We start from the raw sequence: 20032 nt of genomic DNA on the forward strand, positions 1-20032 counted from the left end.
GAGGCCTTTGACAGGTTTTGATTGAGTTCTGGTAATGCCATGTTCTTTGTAAATAATGCTTTCCCCTTCTTACTTCAGCTACTTGGTTTTCCTAAATCTTGTGTTGTCATGACAGTATAGTCTATGAATCTATTGTGATCAGCAATACATTTTGTCTTTCAGCTCCTTAGCAGTTTGTCCAGATCCTGTGCAAACACAAGCTCTGTTCTCTCAGTTGGTACAAGCTAGGACAAGGTTTTAAACTGAAGGAGGGTAGATTTAGATTTGATATAAGGAAGAAATTTTTTACATAATGGTGGTGAGGCACTGGAACAGGTTGCCAAGAGAAGTTGGGGATGCCCCATAAGTGGAAGTATTCACGGTCAGGTTGGATGGTGCTTCGCAGAATCGCAGAATGTTAGGGATTGGAAGGGACCTCAAAAGATCATCTAATCCAATCCTCCTGCTGGAAAAGGAACACCTAGATGAGGTTACACAGGAAGGTGTCCAGGGGGGTTTTGAATGTCTCTGGAGTAGGAGACTCCACAACCTCCCTGGGCAGCCTGTTCCAGTGTTCTGTTACCCTCACTGAGAAGAAGTTTCTTCTCATATTTAAGTGGAATCTCCTGTGTTCCAGATTGTACCCATTGCCCCTTGTCCTGTCACTGGTTGTCACCAAGAAGAGCCTGGCTCCATCCTCGTGACGCTCACCCTTTACATATTTATAAACATTAATGAGGTCACCCCTCAGTCTCCTCCAGGCTAAAGAGCCCCAGCTCCCTCAGCCTTTCCTCTCCCTCAGCCTTTCCACTCCCTTAATCATCTTTGTCGCCCTGCCCTGGACTCTCTCCAGCAGTTCCCTGTCCTTCTTGAACTGAGGGGCCCGGAACTGGACACAATATTCCAGATGCGGTCTCACCACGGCAGAGTAGAGGGGAAGGAGAACCTCTCTCGACCTGCTAACCACCTCCCTTCTAATACACCCCTGGATACAATTGACCTTCCTGGCCACAAGGGCACAGTGCTGGCTCATGGTCATCCTGCTGTCCACCAGGACCCCCAGATCCCTTTCCCCTACACTGTTCTCTAACAGGTTGTTCCCCAGCTTATACTGCAACCTGGGGTTGTTCCTACCCAGATGCAAGATTCTACACTTGCCCTTGTTGTATTTCAGTAAATTTTTCCCTGCCCAACTCTCCAGCCTGTCCAGGTCTCTGGATGGCAGCACAGCCTTCTGACGTGTCAGCCACTCCTCCCAGTTTGGTGTCATCAGCAAACTTGCTGACAGTGCAGTCTATTCCCTCATCCAAGTCACTGATGAATTGAACAACCTAATCTAGTAAAAGATGTCCCCTTGGAGACATCCCCTTGGATATTAGCTGGAATTTTTATTGCTGACTGTGTGACATGGCAGGGAAGTCACAACCTGTCTATATGTTCTTGGTACAGATTTATAAATACGGGAACTATCTCAGGTATGAATATGTCATGGCAACATTAGTGAATCTTGCCATGTTTAATGTATTTGTGCTATTACCAAGTCAAGATGGATGGAATAGGGCACCTATACTTACTTAGAAGTCTACCTGAAGTGTTATGTGCACAAATAAATGAGTCAAGGTATTTGTCTATGAACACATTTCCAGAAGATTTCATTTAAAAAATCCCAGAAAAAAATGGATTCTCATCAGTCATGTTCTGGAGGTTTTAAGTCAGCAACAAGTCAAAAAAACATTAGATTAAATGTTCTCTAGAAACATTTCTAGATGCTGGGACTTAACTGAATGTAATATGCTCCTAATGTACCCTGAGACAGTTCTTTTAGTGTATCCACTCCAGACATAGTTCAAGAATTAGTATGGGCCAAAACAACATGGTTGTGTTTCAAACATATATTTTGCATGTCTCCAAGTTTTACATGAGGAAAATAAATGTTTTTACCCTAATTTTATAGAAAATAAATAAGGGATCATAGGAGAGAGCTGTCAGAATATTTCAATATGGGGATGACTATGGAGGATTCAACTGTCAGAAATCAGTACCCATCAGTACAGACTTAAAGTATTAGTTTGGAAATGTTGCTAGACAGAAAAGTACACTGTTGAGGTAAAATGTTATATGGAAAAAAGTTTATTTCAGCAAAAATATTTTATATTTTTAAAAATGTATTTAGCTCTTTTTTCTTTCCAAGCAAAAAAGACATACATTTTCAATGCCTGATATGAAGCAAAATTTTTACTCTCAAGCAGACATTGGTCCTTCATTCTATGTCTCAATTCCATTTGAAATACTGAGTCTAATGTTCAAGTGTTGCTTTAAAGTAATGAAATATTTAATTTCAGTGAATTACGAAAAATAATTTCAGAGCATATTTGCATCGACAGAATCTCTATCTGGAACATGCTAGGGTTATTAATGAGTTAGAAACCAGGGAAGTGCCAAGAGAATGGTAATGTAGTAATTAGTAATTGCTACATTAGGGCTTCTCCCCACAAAAAGCTGGTAGGATCAGTAGCCAAGTCTGAGCTGGGTGCTGGGGAAGATTACGAAGCAGATCATCCTGAGTGCCATTACACAGCACATACAAGACAACCAAATGATCAGGCTCAGTCAGCATTGGTTTATGAAAGACAAGTCCTTCTTGACTAACTTGATCTTCTCCTGTGATAAGGTGACCTGCTTAGGATATGAGGGAAAGGCTGTGGATGTTGTCTACCTAGACTTCAGTAAAGTCTTTGACACGGTTTCCAACAGTATTCTCTTGGAGAAACTGGCAGCTGATGGCTTGGATGGGTGTACTCTTTGATGGATAAAAAACTGGCTGGATAACCAGGCACAAAGAGTTGTAGTGAAAGACGTTTAATTCAGTTTGCAGCCAGTCACGAGTGGTGTTCCCCAGGGCTCAGTATTGGGGCCAGTTCTGTTTATTCTCTTTATCAGTTATATGGATGAGGGGATTGAGTACACCTTCAGTAAGTTTGCAGAGGACACCAAATTAGGTGTGAGTGTTGATTTGCTTGATGGTAGAAATGCTCTATAGAGGCATCTGAACCAGCTGAGTCAATGGGCTGATGCCAGCTATATGGTATTTGACAAGGCCAAGTGCCAGCTCCTGCACCTGGGTCAAAACAACCCCAGGCAGCGCTACAGGCTCAGGGAAGAGCGCCTGGAAAGCTGCCTGTCAGAAAGGGATCTAGGGATGTTGATTGACAGCCAGCTGAATATGAGCCAGCAGTGTGGCCAGGTGGCTAGAAAGGCCAAGAGCATCCTAGCTTGTGTCAGGAATAGTGTGGCCAACAGGACTAGAGAAGTGATTGTGCTGCTGTACTTGCCCCACCTTGAATCCTGTGTTCAGTTTGGGTCCCTCACTATAGGAAAGACATGGAGGTGCTGGAGAGGATTCAGAGAAGGGCAACGAAGCTGGTGAAGGGTCTGGAGCACAAGTCTTATGAGGAGCAGCTGAGGGAACTGGGGCTGTTTAGCCTGGAGAAAAGGAGACTGAGGGGAGACCTTATTGCTGTCTACTGCTACTAGAAAGGAGGTTGTAGCATGGAGGGTGTTGGTCCCTTCTCCCAAGTAGCAAGTGATAGGACAAGAGGAAATGCCTCTAGTTGTGCTAGGGGAGGTTTAGGTTGGATATTACAACTTCTTCATGGAAGGACTTGTCAGGCATTGGAACAGGCTGCCCAGGGAACTAGTTGAGTCACCATCCTGGAGTTATTTAAAGATGTGGTTCTTAGGGCCATAATATGGAGGTGGACTTGACAGTGCTAAGTTAATGGTTGGACTCAATCTTAAAAGTCTTTTCCAACCAAAACAATTCCATAATTGTATGATTATGTGATTTCAATTTGTCCTAATCAGAAAGAAGAACAATTCTTGTGCTATTGAAAATTTCGAAGAGCCCTTGTGTACCCTGGTCAAAGTTTTCTTTGTTTCCCCACAGCCCCACAATCTGTTTCCTTTTTCATGAAATACAAGCGTGGAAAAGCTTTAATGAGATTCTACTACTGAAGGCAAATCAGAGGTTTTGCTTGTGGAAGCTTGATCTTGTAGTTCCAATAAACCTGATTTTTAGACTTCAAGCAAGACATCATTGGGCTCAGCGCAGCTGGAACTAGAGTTTAAGAAAATCTTCATTGCCATTTAGGCACTTAAATAGCAGATGAATTTTCATAAAAAATCAGCTCTTCTTCTGATAGTGATGGTCAAATTTTTAACAGAGAACTGAGATATATGTTTAACAAGCATGTCTGTCTTTAACCAAAAGAATTTTAAATTAAAGCAAATAATGCTTTCTTTCATTCCAGAAATCTAGCTGTAGACAGCTACATTTTTATAGGCAGCATTGAACGGATTTAGACAAACTCCCAGCTGAAAAGTGAATCATGAAACATGAAATACTAAAATAGAGCTGAATAAGAAACCAAAATATGTGCTTGGCTGATGATATGTCTGGAATTTAATGGGGTTTTTCTTCACTTCTCTTTCTCTCTGCTGCATCTGTCTGTGATGGGAGAATAGATGACCAAATCATTATGGAAATACATAGACCAGGGTAAAATGCAGGCAAAATCTCAGCTTCCTCCTCTCTCTAGCCTAGTGCTGGCCACACAGCCTCCTCAGCTGCGATCTTTGCGTCAGTAATTGAAAGAGGGAAGCGGGTGCAGAAGCTGGAAAGTCCCCAGGAATGAGAGAAGTGGGGGCTGACATTTCTTCCAATGTTTGTGTGTGTGTTTACGTAATGAAAGGGCATGCTATTTCTTATAGTGATCTGTTCGTCTTCTGTCATTTGCCCTGTAATTAATTTTGTGGGCAACACTCACTTTATGTCATTTTCACCTCCACATTTAGTGGCATTTCCTTGCACTTTTTGCAAATCCTGCTTAGTTTGGGGTTTTTTTCATCCATTCCTTCAAAGGGTACAGCCCTTTTCTGTATAAACACAACTCTTCACCCTTCTTGGACAAAGCCAGTTTCACTATTCTTGAAAATATTTAATTCTGTGTCTGTGCTTGTATATTGGCTACTCAAAAATGTGCCCAAAGTTAATTGTTACTCAGGTAGCAGAAAGGAAGGTGGCAGGACACAAATTATTAGTAAAGGGACCAGAAGAAATGTCAAACACAGTGGATTACTTTCTGTCCCAATTGTAAAACCTTGGGGATTGTAGAAATGACTGTATGCTTATCTCTGTAATGTCCTGGAATGTTCTCTAATAAGCTCTTGTTTTTACTCCAGGATGAGACCAGCTGAATGAAAAACAAAAACAAAACCACAAAACAAACAAACAACCCAAACAAAACCCCACAAACAAAAAACAAACAAAAAACCACAACAATAGAAAATCAAAAAACCCACACACAAACCTGAAAAGACACAACAAACCACCACCACCACCACCAAAATCACAAAGCTTTACATCAAAAGCAGCAACTGATGCTGATGCAGTGAAGAATTGGAACAGGAAGCTAAGAAATAGGTATAATTTCATAGTTTAAAAATCATTAGTGTTTTGCTGCAAAGGAGTAGACTTTGATCAGTTTGAAAGGGTGGCTGATTGCCTAAATTTTAAGTATAAGCTTTCCTCAGCCCTCAGATGCTTAACATTTCAATAGCATACATTGCTACAAAGTTTTGTTACATCAGCTGTTCTGCATGCCAGCTTCTCAACCAAGAGGAAAAGACTGTGGCGTAAACTGATTTTAGAATAGTGCAGATAACTGAAGGCCTATTCAAACCTGTTGCAGACTGTATGTGTAGTAGACATGGGCAAATATTCAGTTTGCAAAGAGATGTGGTATTATTTCTGCTTACCTGTTTCTTATTTCCCTCTGACACAGAATAGTAGTCACTTCATATAAAGTAGTTTGTTTTATACTTCAGTGGGGCGAGAGGAGGATGGATGGATGGATGTTAGTTTAAACTAACCCAGACAGGAATGTGAATGTTTACCTGAATACTCTCCAGGAAGAGATGAGGGGAAAATGACAACCAACTAGGGCCATGGTGAACACCTTGGAATGGGAAGGTTTCCAGCCAGGAGAGTTAAGCCTCAGAAGATGTCTGGCAAGAGTTTCATATTCTTTTGCATGAGAAAGTAAGTACAGATCTGTGTAGCAGCCCGATTTCACAAAGTCAGTTCTACCTGTAAGTTTGCAGGCAGATTTTTGTGCTTGAGCGGAACACCAGTAAAAAAGAAATTGAGTCTGCAGCACAGCTTGTAGACTTAGATCCAAAATACATAAAATACGATCAGATGCTTTGGGATGGAGGTCAGGCATGAAATACTTACATTATTCATTCTATACCTCTACCTCACAAGAATTTGAATTATTGTCAGTGCTCTCTGTAAATCTGAAACATCTGATAGAAATGAAGACGTGAGACAGGATTATTTTCCCTTTGGACATTTTTCTTCAGCTTTTATTTTTTTTCCGATTTACCCAGAAACCTGTACAACCTCACCTTTCAAAGTCTTTTTGTTCTTAGAAATGAACATTGCTGACTGTGTAGGTGACATGCAGATTCCAAAATCTTTATGCAATACATTGCATTTACACTTTGACCACCAGGTCTGTCATTTCCACGGGCAGATACTTGTGATATCAAAAGCAATGACAAGGACTAACTGGCAATACCTGCACCAAGCTTACAGTGTAGAACAAATAGAGAGATTTCTGGCAATTTCTGCAAGCAGTTTGTCAAAAATAAGTCACTTTTTTTTTTTTTTTTTGCTGAGTTACGCATGTTTCACTAAGTGGTACCCCTTTTACTAGTGTTTTCAGGATGAACAAAATAATGTGTCATTAATTTTTTATTATTTTCTATTTCTTTCTTTTTCCGTGTTGTTTTTGTAAAGCAACTGCTCAGATTACGAGTTATCCCTCCATACAATGGCCTTTCATACTTCCCCAAGGTTTAAGCACTTTTTATATCTGCTCTTTGTTGTCCTCAGCTTGGCCTGCCTTAAACTGGACCCCTAGGGAACAAAGTGCTGTGTAAGTAGTCTTTTTTATATTTCCATGACTTATCTCTCCTTTAGGACTTCATTTAGTATTTATTTTCAGCAGGAAACAGCAATAGATTCTGTAAATCTCCTTTTATAATGACTTCTATTTATTACATCTAATGGAGCTGCATGTCATACTTCACTTACTTCAGGGCGTATGTTTAATAACCTGCTGTGCATCAGAGAACAAACATTTTGTCTGTGAGCCTTTCGTCTTCACCACTGTGGTTACTTACATTGGTAAGGGTGATGATGCTTCTTTATGTGAGCACATGTTCAAATTTGAACATGTATGAAAAATAATATTGTATTAATAAAGATTCTGAGTTTCCCAGCATTCTTTTCAGTCTGTAGCTGCTTTTAACAATGGAAAGAGTGCTTTCTTAAATTGTGTGTCTTGGAAAAGGGCAGTTCCGTGAGCAGTTTGAGGTAAGCAGGACTGTAGACTTTATCAATAATCCACATTAACAAACACTGCAATTTAATAAGAAAAGAAAACTCATATAAGGAAGTAGATTAGAGGGCATGTAAAAATTCATAGTCTTCCAGATAATTAAATTATGCAGATATAAGCATTCTCTTAGTAATTACTGACATGCACTTTAGGCTTTGATTCAATAGCTTTGTGTATGAATATGCATCAGGAATTAAGTCTACATGAGCAACATACATTTGCAAACTTTTCTGTTTCTCTTCAAGGAAACAAATTAGCACTTCATTTCATATACAGTAGGTCACAAAGAGCTTTCTCATATCCTGCCCAGTGTCCTTCTGACACTATTTCTGTAGTATTATTCAGGAGACATGTCACTCATGTGTTTCAAATTCAGTAAAAGCTTTATCTACTTGTTTGGTGATTAATAAAAATTGAAAAATACTTATAATCTTCCAGATTCACACTCTACTTTCTGTTCATTTCAGAACATCTAATATGAGGAAGATTCAATAAGACAGAATAAGAAACATAAGAGGAAATGACAAGACCATCCATAAATTTGAACCTTGCAGATAACAGCCATTCTTGCCTCCTTGGAAGAATATTTAATTTATTTTTATTGTTATATTATATATTTTAAACTTCCTTGAGCACTTGAAATTGTATTTTGGTTCTGAGTGTGAGCTTCTAATTGGTTAACATTCAAAATAAGGGTTATAACAAAAATCTGAAGGACTAATATCTCAGCATGACAGAGAATATTATGCCTTTGTATCTACATTACCAGGAAAAAGGGTATTCCAAAATATGGTTTGGAAATAATACAATACATAACAATGAATAAATACACATACACATTGCAAACATTTTGTGGAACTTGACAGACTTTGAAGACTGGTTTTGTACTTGATAGAGTCCTATTCCTAAATGTTCTTAATTGTGTGTAAATTGCAAATTTTTCAGTCCTCTTTCATTTTAATGACAATAAATGTAAAGCTGAATAATGTCAGCACTTGTAGCAGAATGAAACATTATAAACTGTGCAAAAATACCATCTTTCTTTGTCTCTCTGCTTGATTGCACTGTCTTGCAAAAGAAATGTTATTGTAGGTAAGTTCTTCTTTTAGTCTGGCTTTCTAAGGAAACAAACTTCATGACCACATTATCTGCATATAAAAACAAAAGTCTTTCTGCTAGCCTCTCCTAATAATGAAAAATGCTAGCCCATTTCGTCTAGATATGACACAGATAGCTAGAGTTCTCAAAGATATTATCTTCCTATACATTTTTTTTAAGGAAAAAAGATAGTCAAATAGAGAAGTCAGACCTTAGAGAGGAGGGAAAACTACAAACTTAGCCTATTAAACTGAATACATTGTGGAGGAGTGTTACACTGGAAACCAGAATGTATTAGTTTAACTGAATATGGAATTCTTTTTTTCCTTTGGCCCAACTAGCAGTGCATGTTCCTATAAAACTGCCCACACTGTCATTATGTATGAAGCTTCTGATGCAGAAATTGGGAAAACATTGTACACGACTGTCATGCTGACTTTTGTAAACACAATAGGTATGCAGACATTTGAAGAAAGTTTTATTCCTGTTAAGTTGTTAGACTACTTGGTCCCAGCATTTTTTAGGGTTTGTGCATGGTAAAAATCTGTATAAATGTGATTTTTTTTTTTTTAGATCCATACTTCCAACACAATTAATATTCAGTAATGAAGGTTCTCAAGAAACAGAAATAGATTTTAGACATTTTAATAATTCACTGTCCAAATGCCTCTTAAACTCTGACAGGTGTGAGGCACTGACCACCTCTCTAGGAAGTGTGTTCCTGTTGGTAAAGGTCCCTGTTGGTAAAGGAATGCTTCCCTATGTCCAGTCTAAACCTCCACTGGTGCAGCTTTGAATGATTCCCAGGCATTCTGTCACTGGTACCAGGAAGAAGAGATCAGCACCTCCTTCTCTACTTCCCCTCCATGGGAAGCTGCAGAGAGCAATGAGGTTTCCCCTCAGCCTCCTTTTCTCCAAACTAGACAAACTCAGAGTTCTCAGTCACTCCTCACAGGACATGCTTTCCGGTCCTTCCACCAGCAAGATTGCCCTCCTCTGGATGCATTCAAGGACCTTAACATTGTTTTTTAAAGACAGACAAACTTTGGAGCCCAGAACTGCATACAACACTCAAGGTGAGGCCACACCACCACTAAATACAGCAGGATAATGTCCTCTTTTGACCAGCTGGTTATGCTGTGTTTGATGCACGCCAGGATGTAGAGATTTGCTTTCTGGGCTGCCAGGAGTCCTACTGCTGACTCATATTGATCCTGCTGTCAACCAGGACCCCCGGCTCCCTTTCTGCAGGCCTGCTCTTCAGTCACTCCTCTCCCAATTTTTCCTTATGTTCAGCATTACTCTGTCCCAGGTGCAGAGTCTGCATTGCATTGCAGTTGTCCAGCTTTGTATAACAGAAGCACACTCCAAAAGTCAGTTTGCATGGATTAAATGGATCACTCCTGACTTGGAATTTAAAAGGCAAAATAATTACATTACATTACAGTAAGTTACAGCACATCCACTGTACAAGTGACTGAAGAAAAGGAAACTAGCCACACATTTCTTCAAGTAAAAATATGGTTGAAGTCTGTTCTTCACAACTGCTGTAAAAAATGTGTGATATGGTGTATTTATAATTTTTTCTAGGAATTTGGGGGAAAGAGGTTTATTTTGTTTTGTCTTTGCTAGAAACAATTAAAGGAAGTTGTTAAAATCTATTACTGACAGTTGTTCAAGCTTCAAAAAAAATGAGCAGTCACAGAAGCAGAGCTGGTAAGAGTTGTTTTGCATAAAGGCAAGTTTTTTAGTAAATGCCAAATTCAAAAGCAAAATCGCTTTGATAAATGCAAATTATAAAAGGTTTCCAGTCTATTTGTATAATGGGCTGCTTCTAGGTGGAAACACAAAATATGAACTTGACTAAAAAGCCAAGAGAAAGCCAGCACACGGAATTTAAAAGGAGAAGAGCATAATTAAATGGGTTTTACAATTATTTTTGCATTAAATATTTAATTATTTTTGATAGCGTTGACATTTTACTTTATGAACAATTAACACAATATTTTCTTACTTAGATTTCTGATTATAGAATGACCCCCCAATTTTAATGGATGTAATAAATTAGCAAAGGGCATATAATGTTTGCTAATGCACAGTGTCATTTCTATAAATTGTTATTGATATAATCAACATAATTTAGTAATAGGATGACAGAAAAAGAATGTTTCCAAAGAGATTTAGAGGAGAATCTGAATTATTCAATTTTCTCCTGCTAAGAACAAGATTACACAGAGAAATGGAAGTTTCTAAACTCTTGGAGTCAATTTCCATCCTCTCCCAACCATTTGATACATAATCATAGAATCATAGAATCATTTTGGTTGGAGGAGACCCTCAGGATCATGAAATCCAACCATAACCTAACTCTAGCGCTAAACCATGTCCCTAAGAACCTCATCACCTTTTAAGTACCTCCAGGGATGGTGACTCCACCACTTCCCTGGGTAGCCATTTCCACTGCTTCACAACCCTTTCTGTGAATAGTTTTTTCATAATATCCAATCTAAACCTCCCCTGGTGCAAATTCAGGCCATTTTCTCTTGTCCTATCACTTGCTACTTTTCTCCAGGCTAAACAGCCCCAGTTCCCTTAACTGTTCCTCACATGACTTGTGCTCCAGGCCCCTCACCAGCTTCATCACCCTTCTCTGAACTCCTAGTACCTCAATGTCTTTCCTATAATGAGGTGCCCAAAACTGAACATAGTATTCAAGGTCGGGTCTCCCCAGTGCCGAGTACAGGGGGATAATCAGTTCCCTAGTCCTGCTGGCCACGCTATTCCTGATATAAGCCAGGATGCTCTTGGCCTTTTTCTCCACCTGGGCACACTGCTGGCTCGTGCTCAGCCAGCTGTCAACCGCCACCTCCAGATCCCTCTTTGCCAGGCAGCTTTCCAACCACTCTTCCCTGTGCCTGTAGTGCTGCCTGGGGTTGTTGTGACCCAAATGCAGGACTTGGTCTTGTTAAACCTCATACAATTGGCCTCAGCCCAATGATCCAGCTGGTTCAGATCCCACTGTATGACCTTCCTACCCTCCAGCCGACCAACACTCCCACCTGATTTGGTGTCATCTGCAAACTTACTGAGGGTGCACTCAATCCCCTCATCCAGATCATTGATAAAGATGTTAAACAGAACTGGCCCCAATACTGAGCCCTGGGGAACACCACTCGTGACTGGCCACCAACAGGATTTGACTCCGTTCACCATTCATGGCCATCCAGGCCATGAGCTGCCAGCTTCTCCAGGAGGATGTTGTAGGTAGGATACAGTGTCAAAGACCTTACTGACGTCTAAGTACACAAAATCCACAGCCTTTCCCTCATCTACTAGGTGAGTCACCTTCTAGTAGAAGGAGATCAGGTCAAGCAGGACTTGATAAACCCATGCTGACTGGGCCTGGTCACTTGGTTGTCTTGTATGTGCCTTATACAGTTTGCAAAACTGAGACCTCCAGCTGTATGAGAGTAAATATCTTTATTCTGCTCCAAAGTCATCTTTCTGTAAGTGTCTTCGCTATTAAAAGGTGCACTTTTTCAGAGAAATAAAGCTACTAACAGCAAAATATTAATGGTAATAGGAAGAAAATTCTGCCAAATTAATCAAGAGGATTATTCTAGGTATTTGTGCCTGAACATTACATTGCAAAGCACTGAACACTACTTTTATGAAAACAAAAACAAGCTTAGATTAAGTACATATTAAAATCTTAAACTACTGACTTCTTGAAGCATTTGACTACAATGGTTTCCTAAATCTCCGTTTACCCTAGATAAATATCCCACATATGAAACTGCCAGATAGAAACCTTGTTTTCCTGCTAAACCATGAAAAAAGAGATATCTAAAGAAGAAGTTGTATTCTGTTTGATTTAGCTTCATACCTTACAGACAGAAAAAATCTTGTAGGGACTGGACCACATCAGCTTTTCAAGAAAGGAATTAGTTATGGAACTGCCTGTCAAAATTGAACACATTGAGATTTCAACAAAGCACTTCTCACAGGCTGAAGGCATGACAGAAAAAGACCAAGGATTGGATTTCTCATCAGGTCAGTAAGATATACTACATATTTGATACAATCAGGATTTATGAAAGATGAACACCTTACTAATCTCTCATTCCTTTAGAAGACCATAATAATATTGGAACAAGATTAAAGGTGAAATACTAGTTGCAACTAACAATGCACTGAAGTGTGTACCTGTTTCAAAAAATCCTTTGTCAACTGCCAGACACGAAAATTTCTAGGTGCAGTTCTAGTCTAACTTACTGCCTGCAGAGCTTTTAATATGTGTTGTTTTTTCTTTTAGGCAAGTTATAATTTCCACATGATAAAAAACCTTAAACCTCTGTCAGATACTTATCTTTTAGATGCTCACAGAGGCTTTCATATGAATAAGAAACTGGAAGTGCTGAAGCTTTTTATTTGAGAAAGTGAGAGATAAGGGTCATGTATAGGCCTTTTTTTTTTTCTTTTTTAGGTTATTTTTGTAGTTGCTGGACTCTGCTTATGATAGTGCTAAAACTCAATGGGAACTCAGCCTTGGCTCCATTTTTGGTTATGTTTTTTAGACATAAATATCATCATGTCTTTATGAGTCTACAATGTTAGATTTTACAGCTTTATCCAGTTCTTGGAGGAACACCCTAAAAGAGAATCAAAGGTGACATTTTCCAAGGTGGTTCAACCTGCCTTCCTCTGATGCTTTTTTGCTGTATGGTTTCAGTTCAGTTTGCTCATTGGCTTTCACACAGCCATTTCTTTGCAAGATCAGATGGTCTTTAACTTAGCTGCATGATATTAGAGGACAATGCAGCTCAAGATTTTTTCTTCATGTGTGTCTCTACCATGTTTTTGGTTTACACACCAGCAAAAGAAAGTGAGTTTGAACAGTTTTGCATCCACTTTGCATGCAAAAATATCCAGGTGTATTTTGGGTTCTCAGGTTCGTATAGGTGCTCCTGTAGGAACTTAGATGAATTCATTTTGGAATGTAATAATTTCTCTGGGATTTGTGGAGGAGCTCAAACTGTAACCACTTAATCAGATAGGTGGTGTAGGGTGGCAAAATCAAAGATCTGGATTTCTCTGAAGTAGAAACTTTAAAATTCCCATCTCTCTGCCATACAGCCAGAAGATGGAAAGTCCTGGGAGACTAGTAGAGCTCTCAGTTCTCAGAGCTCCTTTGATTGTTTCAAAACAAAATTTGTTTGGAATCTACTTTTTGGAAAATTTTAAAAAATGGACAGAATGCAATATTACTTAGCATTATACTCAGAATAAAGTAACCATTCTTGAGAGTTCCTTACAGAAACATCCCTTTCAATCAATGTCTATGAAGTCATAAATATGATGCAAACTCACAGATGAGTTGTTTACCACTTACCATAACCTCCTAAAGTAAGACATCAGACCTCAAAGGAAGGCATTTTCTACCTAGCATGAAGTGAAAACTGATTGCCAGACATTTTGCCACAGGATATTGTGCCTGGAAAACATACGCACTTAACAAATTCAGAAAGCAAAAATCCATTGATATGGGATAACCATGAGAACAGAAGACCATAGTAGGAATTCTGACTGAGGGACTGTCTGTACTTGCCTGTTTCTACCTCTTCTTTACAGATCCAGTAGCTGACAGTGTCTTAGATGGCATACCTGAGCAGAAGCAGCTTTGCTTTTCTTTTCTTATGGTACGCTGTCCCAGAAAGGACTGTGAAGGAGAGAAGGAGGATATTTGCTGGAAATAGCAAGAAACCTGGAACCAGGTCTTGTTGCAAGACCATCTACTCTTCATTGCAAAAGCATGAAGAAATCCTAGAATGTTTAATAAAGCTGTTTGATGAAGGTATGGCTGTGTTTAAAGCGCACACTTGAATATCTTGTTAAAAGCCAAGAGCAGTTAAAAACCAACTCCAGTTTTAATGATCCATAAGCACTAGTTCAGGTTGAAATCATTTTTTTACCTTATAGTAAGAAACAAAAGAATGGAATAATTGCTGATACATAAAAAGAGGAAAATCATTATGTTGAAAAAATGAGGTCCTTACTTTTTCCTGGGAATGTGTAAGTTTTTTATTAAGGGCTAAACTTTCAAAGACTTTAACCTATCAGGTGTCAGTTCAAGTTTTGTAATTCTACAACTGTACCCATATTTTACTGCATTAGAATAAGAATATATGTTCAAATATAATTATGTGCTTGATTTGTGTTAGTTAAGCATGAAAACTTATATAAATTATCAGGTGGATCATCCCTCACACATACTGACACTGCGATTGCTAAAATATTATTTCAGTTTGGTTTTGTTTTTTATATTTGCTTCAAATAAATAGGTCTAGTTTTTGTGTTTGAATCAACACTGTCAAAACTGTGTTACATCTGAAACAGGGTTTTCTGTTTTCTCTGTATGATATAGTAAATAAAGAACAAATTACTCCATCAAATATAAAGGAAAATAAGAAAATTAATATTAATAATTAATTAATATTAAAATTAATTGCCAATGTTTTATTTGTAACCTTTCATGAAGGCTCTGAAGAAATATATTAGTATAAAGGATAGTATAGCAATTCTTATGGTGATGGGCTTCATTAAAATACAATTTATTTCAGTAACCTTTATATTCCTCAGAGCAAAAAGCAATGATATGTAACAAGTTAGAATCCGCTGCCTGTACATGTCCAAAAGAAGAGTTTAATTATTATTAGAAATATATATTAAGATGACAAATTATTAAACATCCCTCTCGAAAAAAAAAACAAACCAAACCAACAAACACACAAACACATCACAACAAACCAGTTGGTTTCTCTGTTTTGAATAGAATAAATTTTTCAGAATTTTTCCTACCTGCTTTTTCAATATCTGAGGGCTTTTGTAGCACACCTCAAAGAAATATCTACAAAATACAAAAGGACTCTGAATTAGACATAGCAATACATGAACAGTAATCAAATGGAAAATGGTACATCAGCAACAAACCTATCTTAATCATACAGCACCTTCCACAAATGATTCAGATCATTGCACAAGTGGAATGTATTAAACTTTTCTAATTTTATCTTACTTGGAGTAATTAAAGAGAATGTAATGTGAAAACTAATTAAAGGGAAAGTCTAAACAACAGCAAAGGCTAATGACTTTTAAGCAGCATTGGCAGATAAGGGGTGTGGAAATTTTGCAGCTTTTTTTTATGTAATACATATAGGCATTGAATACTTGTTCAAATGACATTTTCTTGGATGCAAACCGAAAATAGGATCTATATCCTGTGATACAGAAACACCTATAAATCACAGCAGTTCACTTCTGTTGATTCTTCTCTTCAACTAGTATCATCAGTGACAGTACTCACAAGCACCTGAACAGTACTAGTAGGGCTTATTGTATCACTGGTACTGCAGCCATGGATCACGCACATCTCCTCCTCCAGTCCTCCATGGGTCTTAGCTATAGCATTCCTCAACCCATGGTCACACACATCAGGTGTGAAAGCTGGTTCTCTGAGACACCCTCCTTGGATAAAGCCAAGGGGTCAGGGCTTGAGTTGTTTTGGTAACAAAATATTGTCAGGGTAGGACCTGGTGCTTTCCAACCTGGTCATGTTTTGAACCTTGTTCTACAGAGGATTAAGTATTTGTCACTCATGTAGCGAACATCATAGCAGTTGCAGCTAGAAAATTCCTGAGAGAAAACAGGGATCTGATCCTTATGACAGAAGTGAGAGCAAGGAATATTGCCAGCTGCTTTTGTGTGGCATTTTTACACAGTGCATACAATTTGACACATTACCTCTTTTAAGAACAACAACAAAAAAGAAGTAAAAAAAAAAGGTATCTATGCATTTTAGTGGCATGAAATACTTACTACAAAGATATTTCCTATGCAAACTATTTTACCTATCAGAATTATGTTACATGTATACAAAATTAAAAGATCTTAAAATTAAAACTTAAAAAAGCAATGTGATTTCATTGATGCTTTTATGACAGAACCAAAAATATTTTTCTTGAAGGTGCAAAGACTTTTTTGTTAGTTTTAGTATCTTTTAACTTGGACTAGGCAAGAGACTATGTGTATGGCATGTCTCAGTCATGTCATGTAAATAAGGAATGACAGAGTGTTTAGACAAGTTTTTGGTGCTGCCTTTTAGAAAATCAAATTACTGGGAGAGGATGACTACAAACTTAATGGTTTGTTTTAGAAACTTCAATTACTCTGTGTAATCTTGCTGTTAGCAGGAGTGCACTTTTGAAACAAACTCATAACTGTCCCCATTTAGTATGTTTTAGTTCACATCACTGAATTACAAGATGCAAAGAAGACAGAAGATGCCTTCTGAGAATGCATCTATAGCGGTCTAACACTGATGGTTATTTAGTCCTTGGAACCAGAGTGGAGCTAGTCTGAGGTAAACTCCTGAAATGCATATAGTATGGACAGTGGAGTCTCAATTGTCTTTTTTTTTCTTCCCTACAAATGCACTCTATTTGTGAAGGTGAGCATAACCTTAGAGGCCTAAATTCAAAATCTTACAACAGTAACAGGCATTGCAAGCTGTGGATATGTATGATATAGACTTACAGAAATGTTTGAAAGGTTGTATGTATTAGGCTTTCCTGATGTAAAGAAACATAGCATCAGCCTAATCTCATGGGTTAAACAGGTCGTCCCTGTGGCAGTTGCACTCACCCAGATAAGGCCCAGAACTTTCAATAGCTGATGGCTCTTTAAGCACTTATTGTGCCCCACTGTGGCTGTCCCAATGTACACACCTCAGTTGATGCTGACCTCAGGTCCCCTCGACCCGGGGCTTGGAGCCTTCAATCACACCTCCCCCTGGCTAGGTCAACAGACAGGGTCCTCAGCCAGTGAGGTGTCCCAAGCCCAGAAAAGCTTCTGGACCACGCTCATAGTGACCACAGACAGATCCAACCCTGCTATAAAATGGGCCACGTGACAAAGACCTCTTTGGAGAGGTCTCCTCAAAGCAGTAAGACTGTGAATGAAGACTTCCCCTTAAATCAGGGACACCTTCTAAGAAGAATTTCCACGACTAAGAGCCCTCACCTTCTACTTGGTGATTGTATCTCTGGATATATCCTTGACTGAACACTTCACTCTGCCCCCTCTGCCGCGGACAATGGATTCTTGGTACCCTTGACTGAGAGAGGTTTCTCTCTTCGGTGAATGTGTGCATGCTGTGGAGCACCATTTTTGTGTGGTCATATGGTAATAATATACCCAACTGGTATATTGAACCTGCAGTTTATTAAAAGTTGCTGATTGATTTCAGATTACCCTCACCATTTGTGTTGGTTTCTGTTGTTTGGTTTTGGTCTGTCGTTTGGTTTTGGTTCTGAATTAAAGTTGGTTTAAGCTTACATTTGCTTGGAGTTGTTTTGGGGTGTGTCCATGACGGTCTCCTTGAGGGAAAAAATTATAACACTAATAGAATACCTACACTATCTCAATTAGATGCTGCATAGTTACTTCTTTCTGGAGCAAAAGATAGTGTCCAAGAGGGCTCTTCCTGCCTTATAAGGATTGGGAACCAAAACTTGGCTAGCTCCAGAGAATGCAGTGCAACGGTGATTTGAAAGATCTGTTAATTAACTAACTTAACAGAAATGTGAACTATACAAGAAGTCAACTAAATAGAATTGATGTACATAACCTTTAGTTATCCAAACCTTTGTTTTTGTACAGGTCTCACAAAGTGCTTCAAATATAGGTCCCTCAGCTGGGACAGAGGGCTCAGAAAAGCAGGTTTTGGGATTTTTTTTTTTTTTTTTTTTGGTTGCACTTAAAAAAATTATCTGTTTCTTGTGCTTCCCCCAAGATTTTTCACAGCGATGCTGACTGAGAGTGTCTGCTTCTCCAAAAGATAACAGGCTTTGGAAATAGAAAGAAAATATACAAGGCAGTCAGCTGCCTGAATAGCAGAACACTATTAAAGAGTGATACATTGCAGATGTAGTTGCAGGTACACATTGAATGGTTTACCAACATCTTTTCAGAAATCCCACCCACTCCAGGTGGCAGACCCCCCAGATAAGGCATCACAAGAGCTCTGACGTGGGGTCTGCAGTTCTGATGCACTGCTCAGACGTACCCTTCTCATCGGGTATGTTAAATCAACTCAGTTGACGGATGGGAAAATGCAACTAGGAGGCCTATAATAAGAGAGCTGAAGTAACAGGATGGAGAGAGGTTCAAACATGCTATTTCAGCTGTTTCCAGTGTCATTGCATAACACCTGGAGGGAAGTTTCTTGACACCGAAAGAGGCCCTAGGAATGCTTTACTCATCCTCATTCTCAGGAGTGACAAGTCTTCTTGCCCACTTGATGATGAATGGCTAAATCCTTGTTGTATCAGGTAGTGAGACTCACTATCTCTTTCCTCATTCAGAAAATGCCTAAAAAGAGAAGCTAGGAGGTCTCCTTGTCCCTAGCCTGCTCAATGTTCTGTGCAAAATAGGAACCTGACACAACTCCAGACTTGAATGCATGTCACCAAGGTGGTTTTCAAACCCATCACACAGTAAGAGCCTCTGTTGTATTCAGGTGCAGAAAGCAGAGGAGAGTGGGAGTGGGGGACAGAGAGGAACCTGTTCAAATTTCCCTATGCAAAAAAATAAATGGCAAAGGTGAAATATTGAATAAAAAAAGTGTGCCTGTTGCTGCTAGAAGTGTTTTCAGAGAAAGGCCAGACATAAACATCTGACTTCAAAGGGGAGTTTAGGACATTAGGTGCTAGATGTCCTCTGAGGTAAAAGTGGTGGCTAATCTGGAGATAGAGAGGGCTGCAGTCAGATCTTGCTCCTCGGGTTTTTATTAAGCCAATTAACAATTTCCTGCTGTTGACTGTTGTGGATCACCTTCTGAGACAAGGAGAGACCCATAGGTGTCATCTCTGTAAACTTCTGTAAGACTTCTGATATGGTCCCCCACAATATTCTTAGCTCTGAATTGAAAAGATATGGGCTTAATGGATGGACTATTAGATGGATAAGGAACTGGCTGGATGACCATGCCAAAGAGTTACAGTCAATGGTTCCATGTCCAAGTGGAAACCAGTAGCAAGTAGTGTCCCTCAAGGGGCTGTACTGGGGAAAATGTTATTGAATATTTTCATCAATGACATAAACACTGGGACTAGAGTGCACCCTTAACAAGTCTGCAGATGATACCAAGCTGAGTGGTGCAGTTGATTCCCTTGAAGGAATGGGATGCCATCCAGAGGGACCTTGACAACCTTGAGAAGTGGGCCCATGTGAATCTCATAAAGTTCAGCAAGGCCAAATGAAACATCCTGCAGCTGGGTCAGGGAAACCCCCAATATCAATACAGGCTGGAGGACTGGATTTAGAGCTTCCCTACAGAGAAGAACTTGGAAATACGGGTGGATAGAAAACTGGACATAAGACAGCAACATGTGCTTGCATGCCAGAAAGCCAGTCGTATCCTGGGCTGTATA

The 20032-nt window shown here is 39.1% G+C and overlaps 2 protein-coding genes across 17 annotated transcripts in view; one reads left to right on the forward strand and one right to left on the reverse strand.

Annotated features, from left to right (window-relative positions):
• FAM174A (family with sequence similarity 174 member A) overlaps window positions 1–20032 on the forward strand; it is a 94776-nt gene that overhangs the window by 43079 nt on the left and 31665 nt on the right. For 3 of the 11 annotated variants that reach the window (XM_071802667.1, XM_065861470.2, XM_065861472.2), the window contains 2 exons: window positions 6938–6980; window positions 7913–8479. The exons of 4 other annotated variants lie outside the window; for them this stretch is intronic. In XM_071802667.1, coding sequence (XP_071658768.1) covers window positions 6938–6952 — 15 coding nt within the window. In that variant the 3' untranslated portion in view covers window positions 6953–6980; window positions 7913–8479. Of the gene's footprint in view, window positions 1–6841; window positions 6981–7912; window positions 8480–12454; window positions 12597–14174; window positions 17936–20032 lie in introns of those variants that run through there. 4 more of the 11 variants (XR_011736688.1, XM_065861469.2, XM_071802670.1 and 1 more) reach the window with 4 other exon arrangements.
• ST8SIA4 (ST8 alpha-N-acetyl-neuraminide alpha-2,8-sialyltransferase 4) overlaps window positions 6179–20032 on the reverse strand; it is a 134165-nt gene continuing 120311 nt past the window's right edge. For 3 of the 6 annotated variants that reach the window (XR_011736684.1, XR_010653203.2, XM_071802665.1), the window contains 2 exons: window positions 15402–15450; window positions 9173–14262 (listed from right to left, as the gene is read on the reverse strand). Coding sequence is in view for 2 of the 6 variants with exons in the window: in XM_071802665.1 (XP_071658766.1) it covers window positions 15410–15450 (41 nt within the window). In the remaining 4 variants the exon portion in view is untranslated. Of the gene's footprint in view, window positions 7466–9172; window positions 14263–15401; window positions 15451–20032 lie in introns of those variants that run through there. The other 3 variants (XR_011736683.1, XM_071802666.1, XM_071802664.1) reach the window with 3 other exon arrangements.

This window comes from Patagioenas fasciata, chromosome Z (genome assembly GCF_037038585.1).
Source record: "Patagioenas fasciata isolate bPatFas1 chromosome Z, bPatFas1.hap1, whole genome shotgun sequence".
Lineage (NCBI taxonomy): Eukaryota > Metazoa > Chordata > Aves > Columbiformes > Columbidae > Patagioenas > Patagioenas fasciata.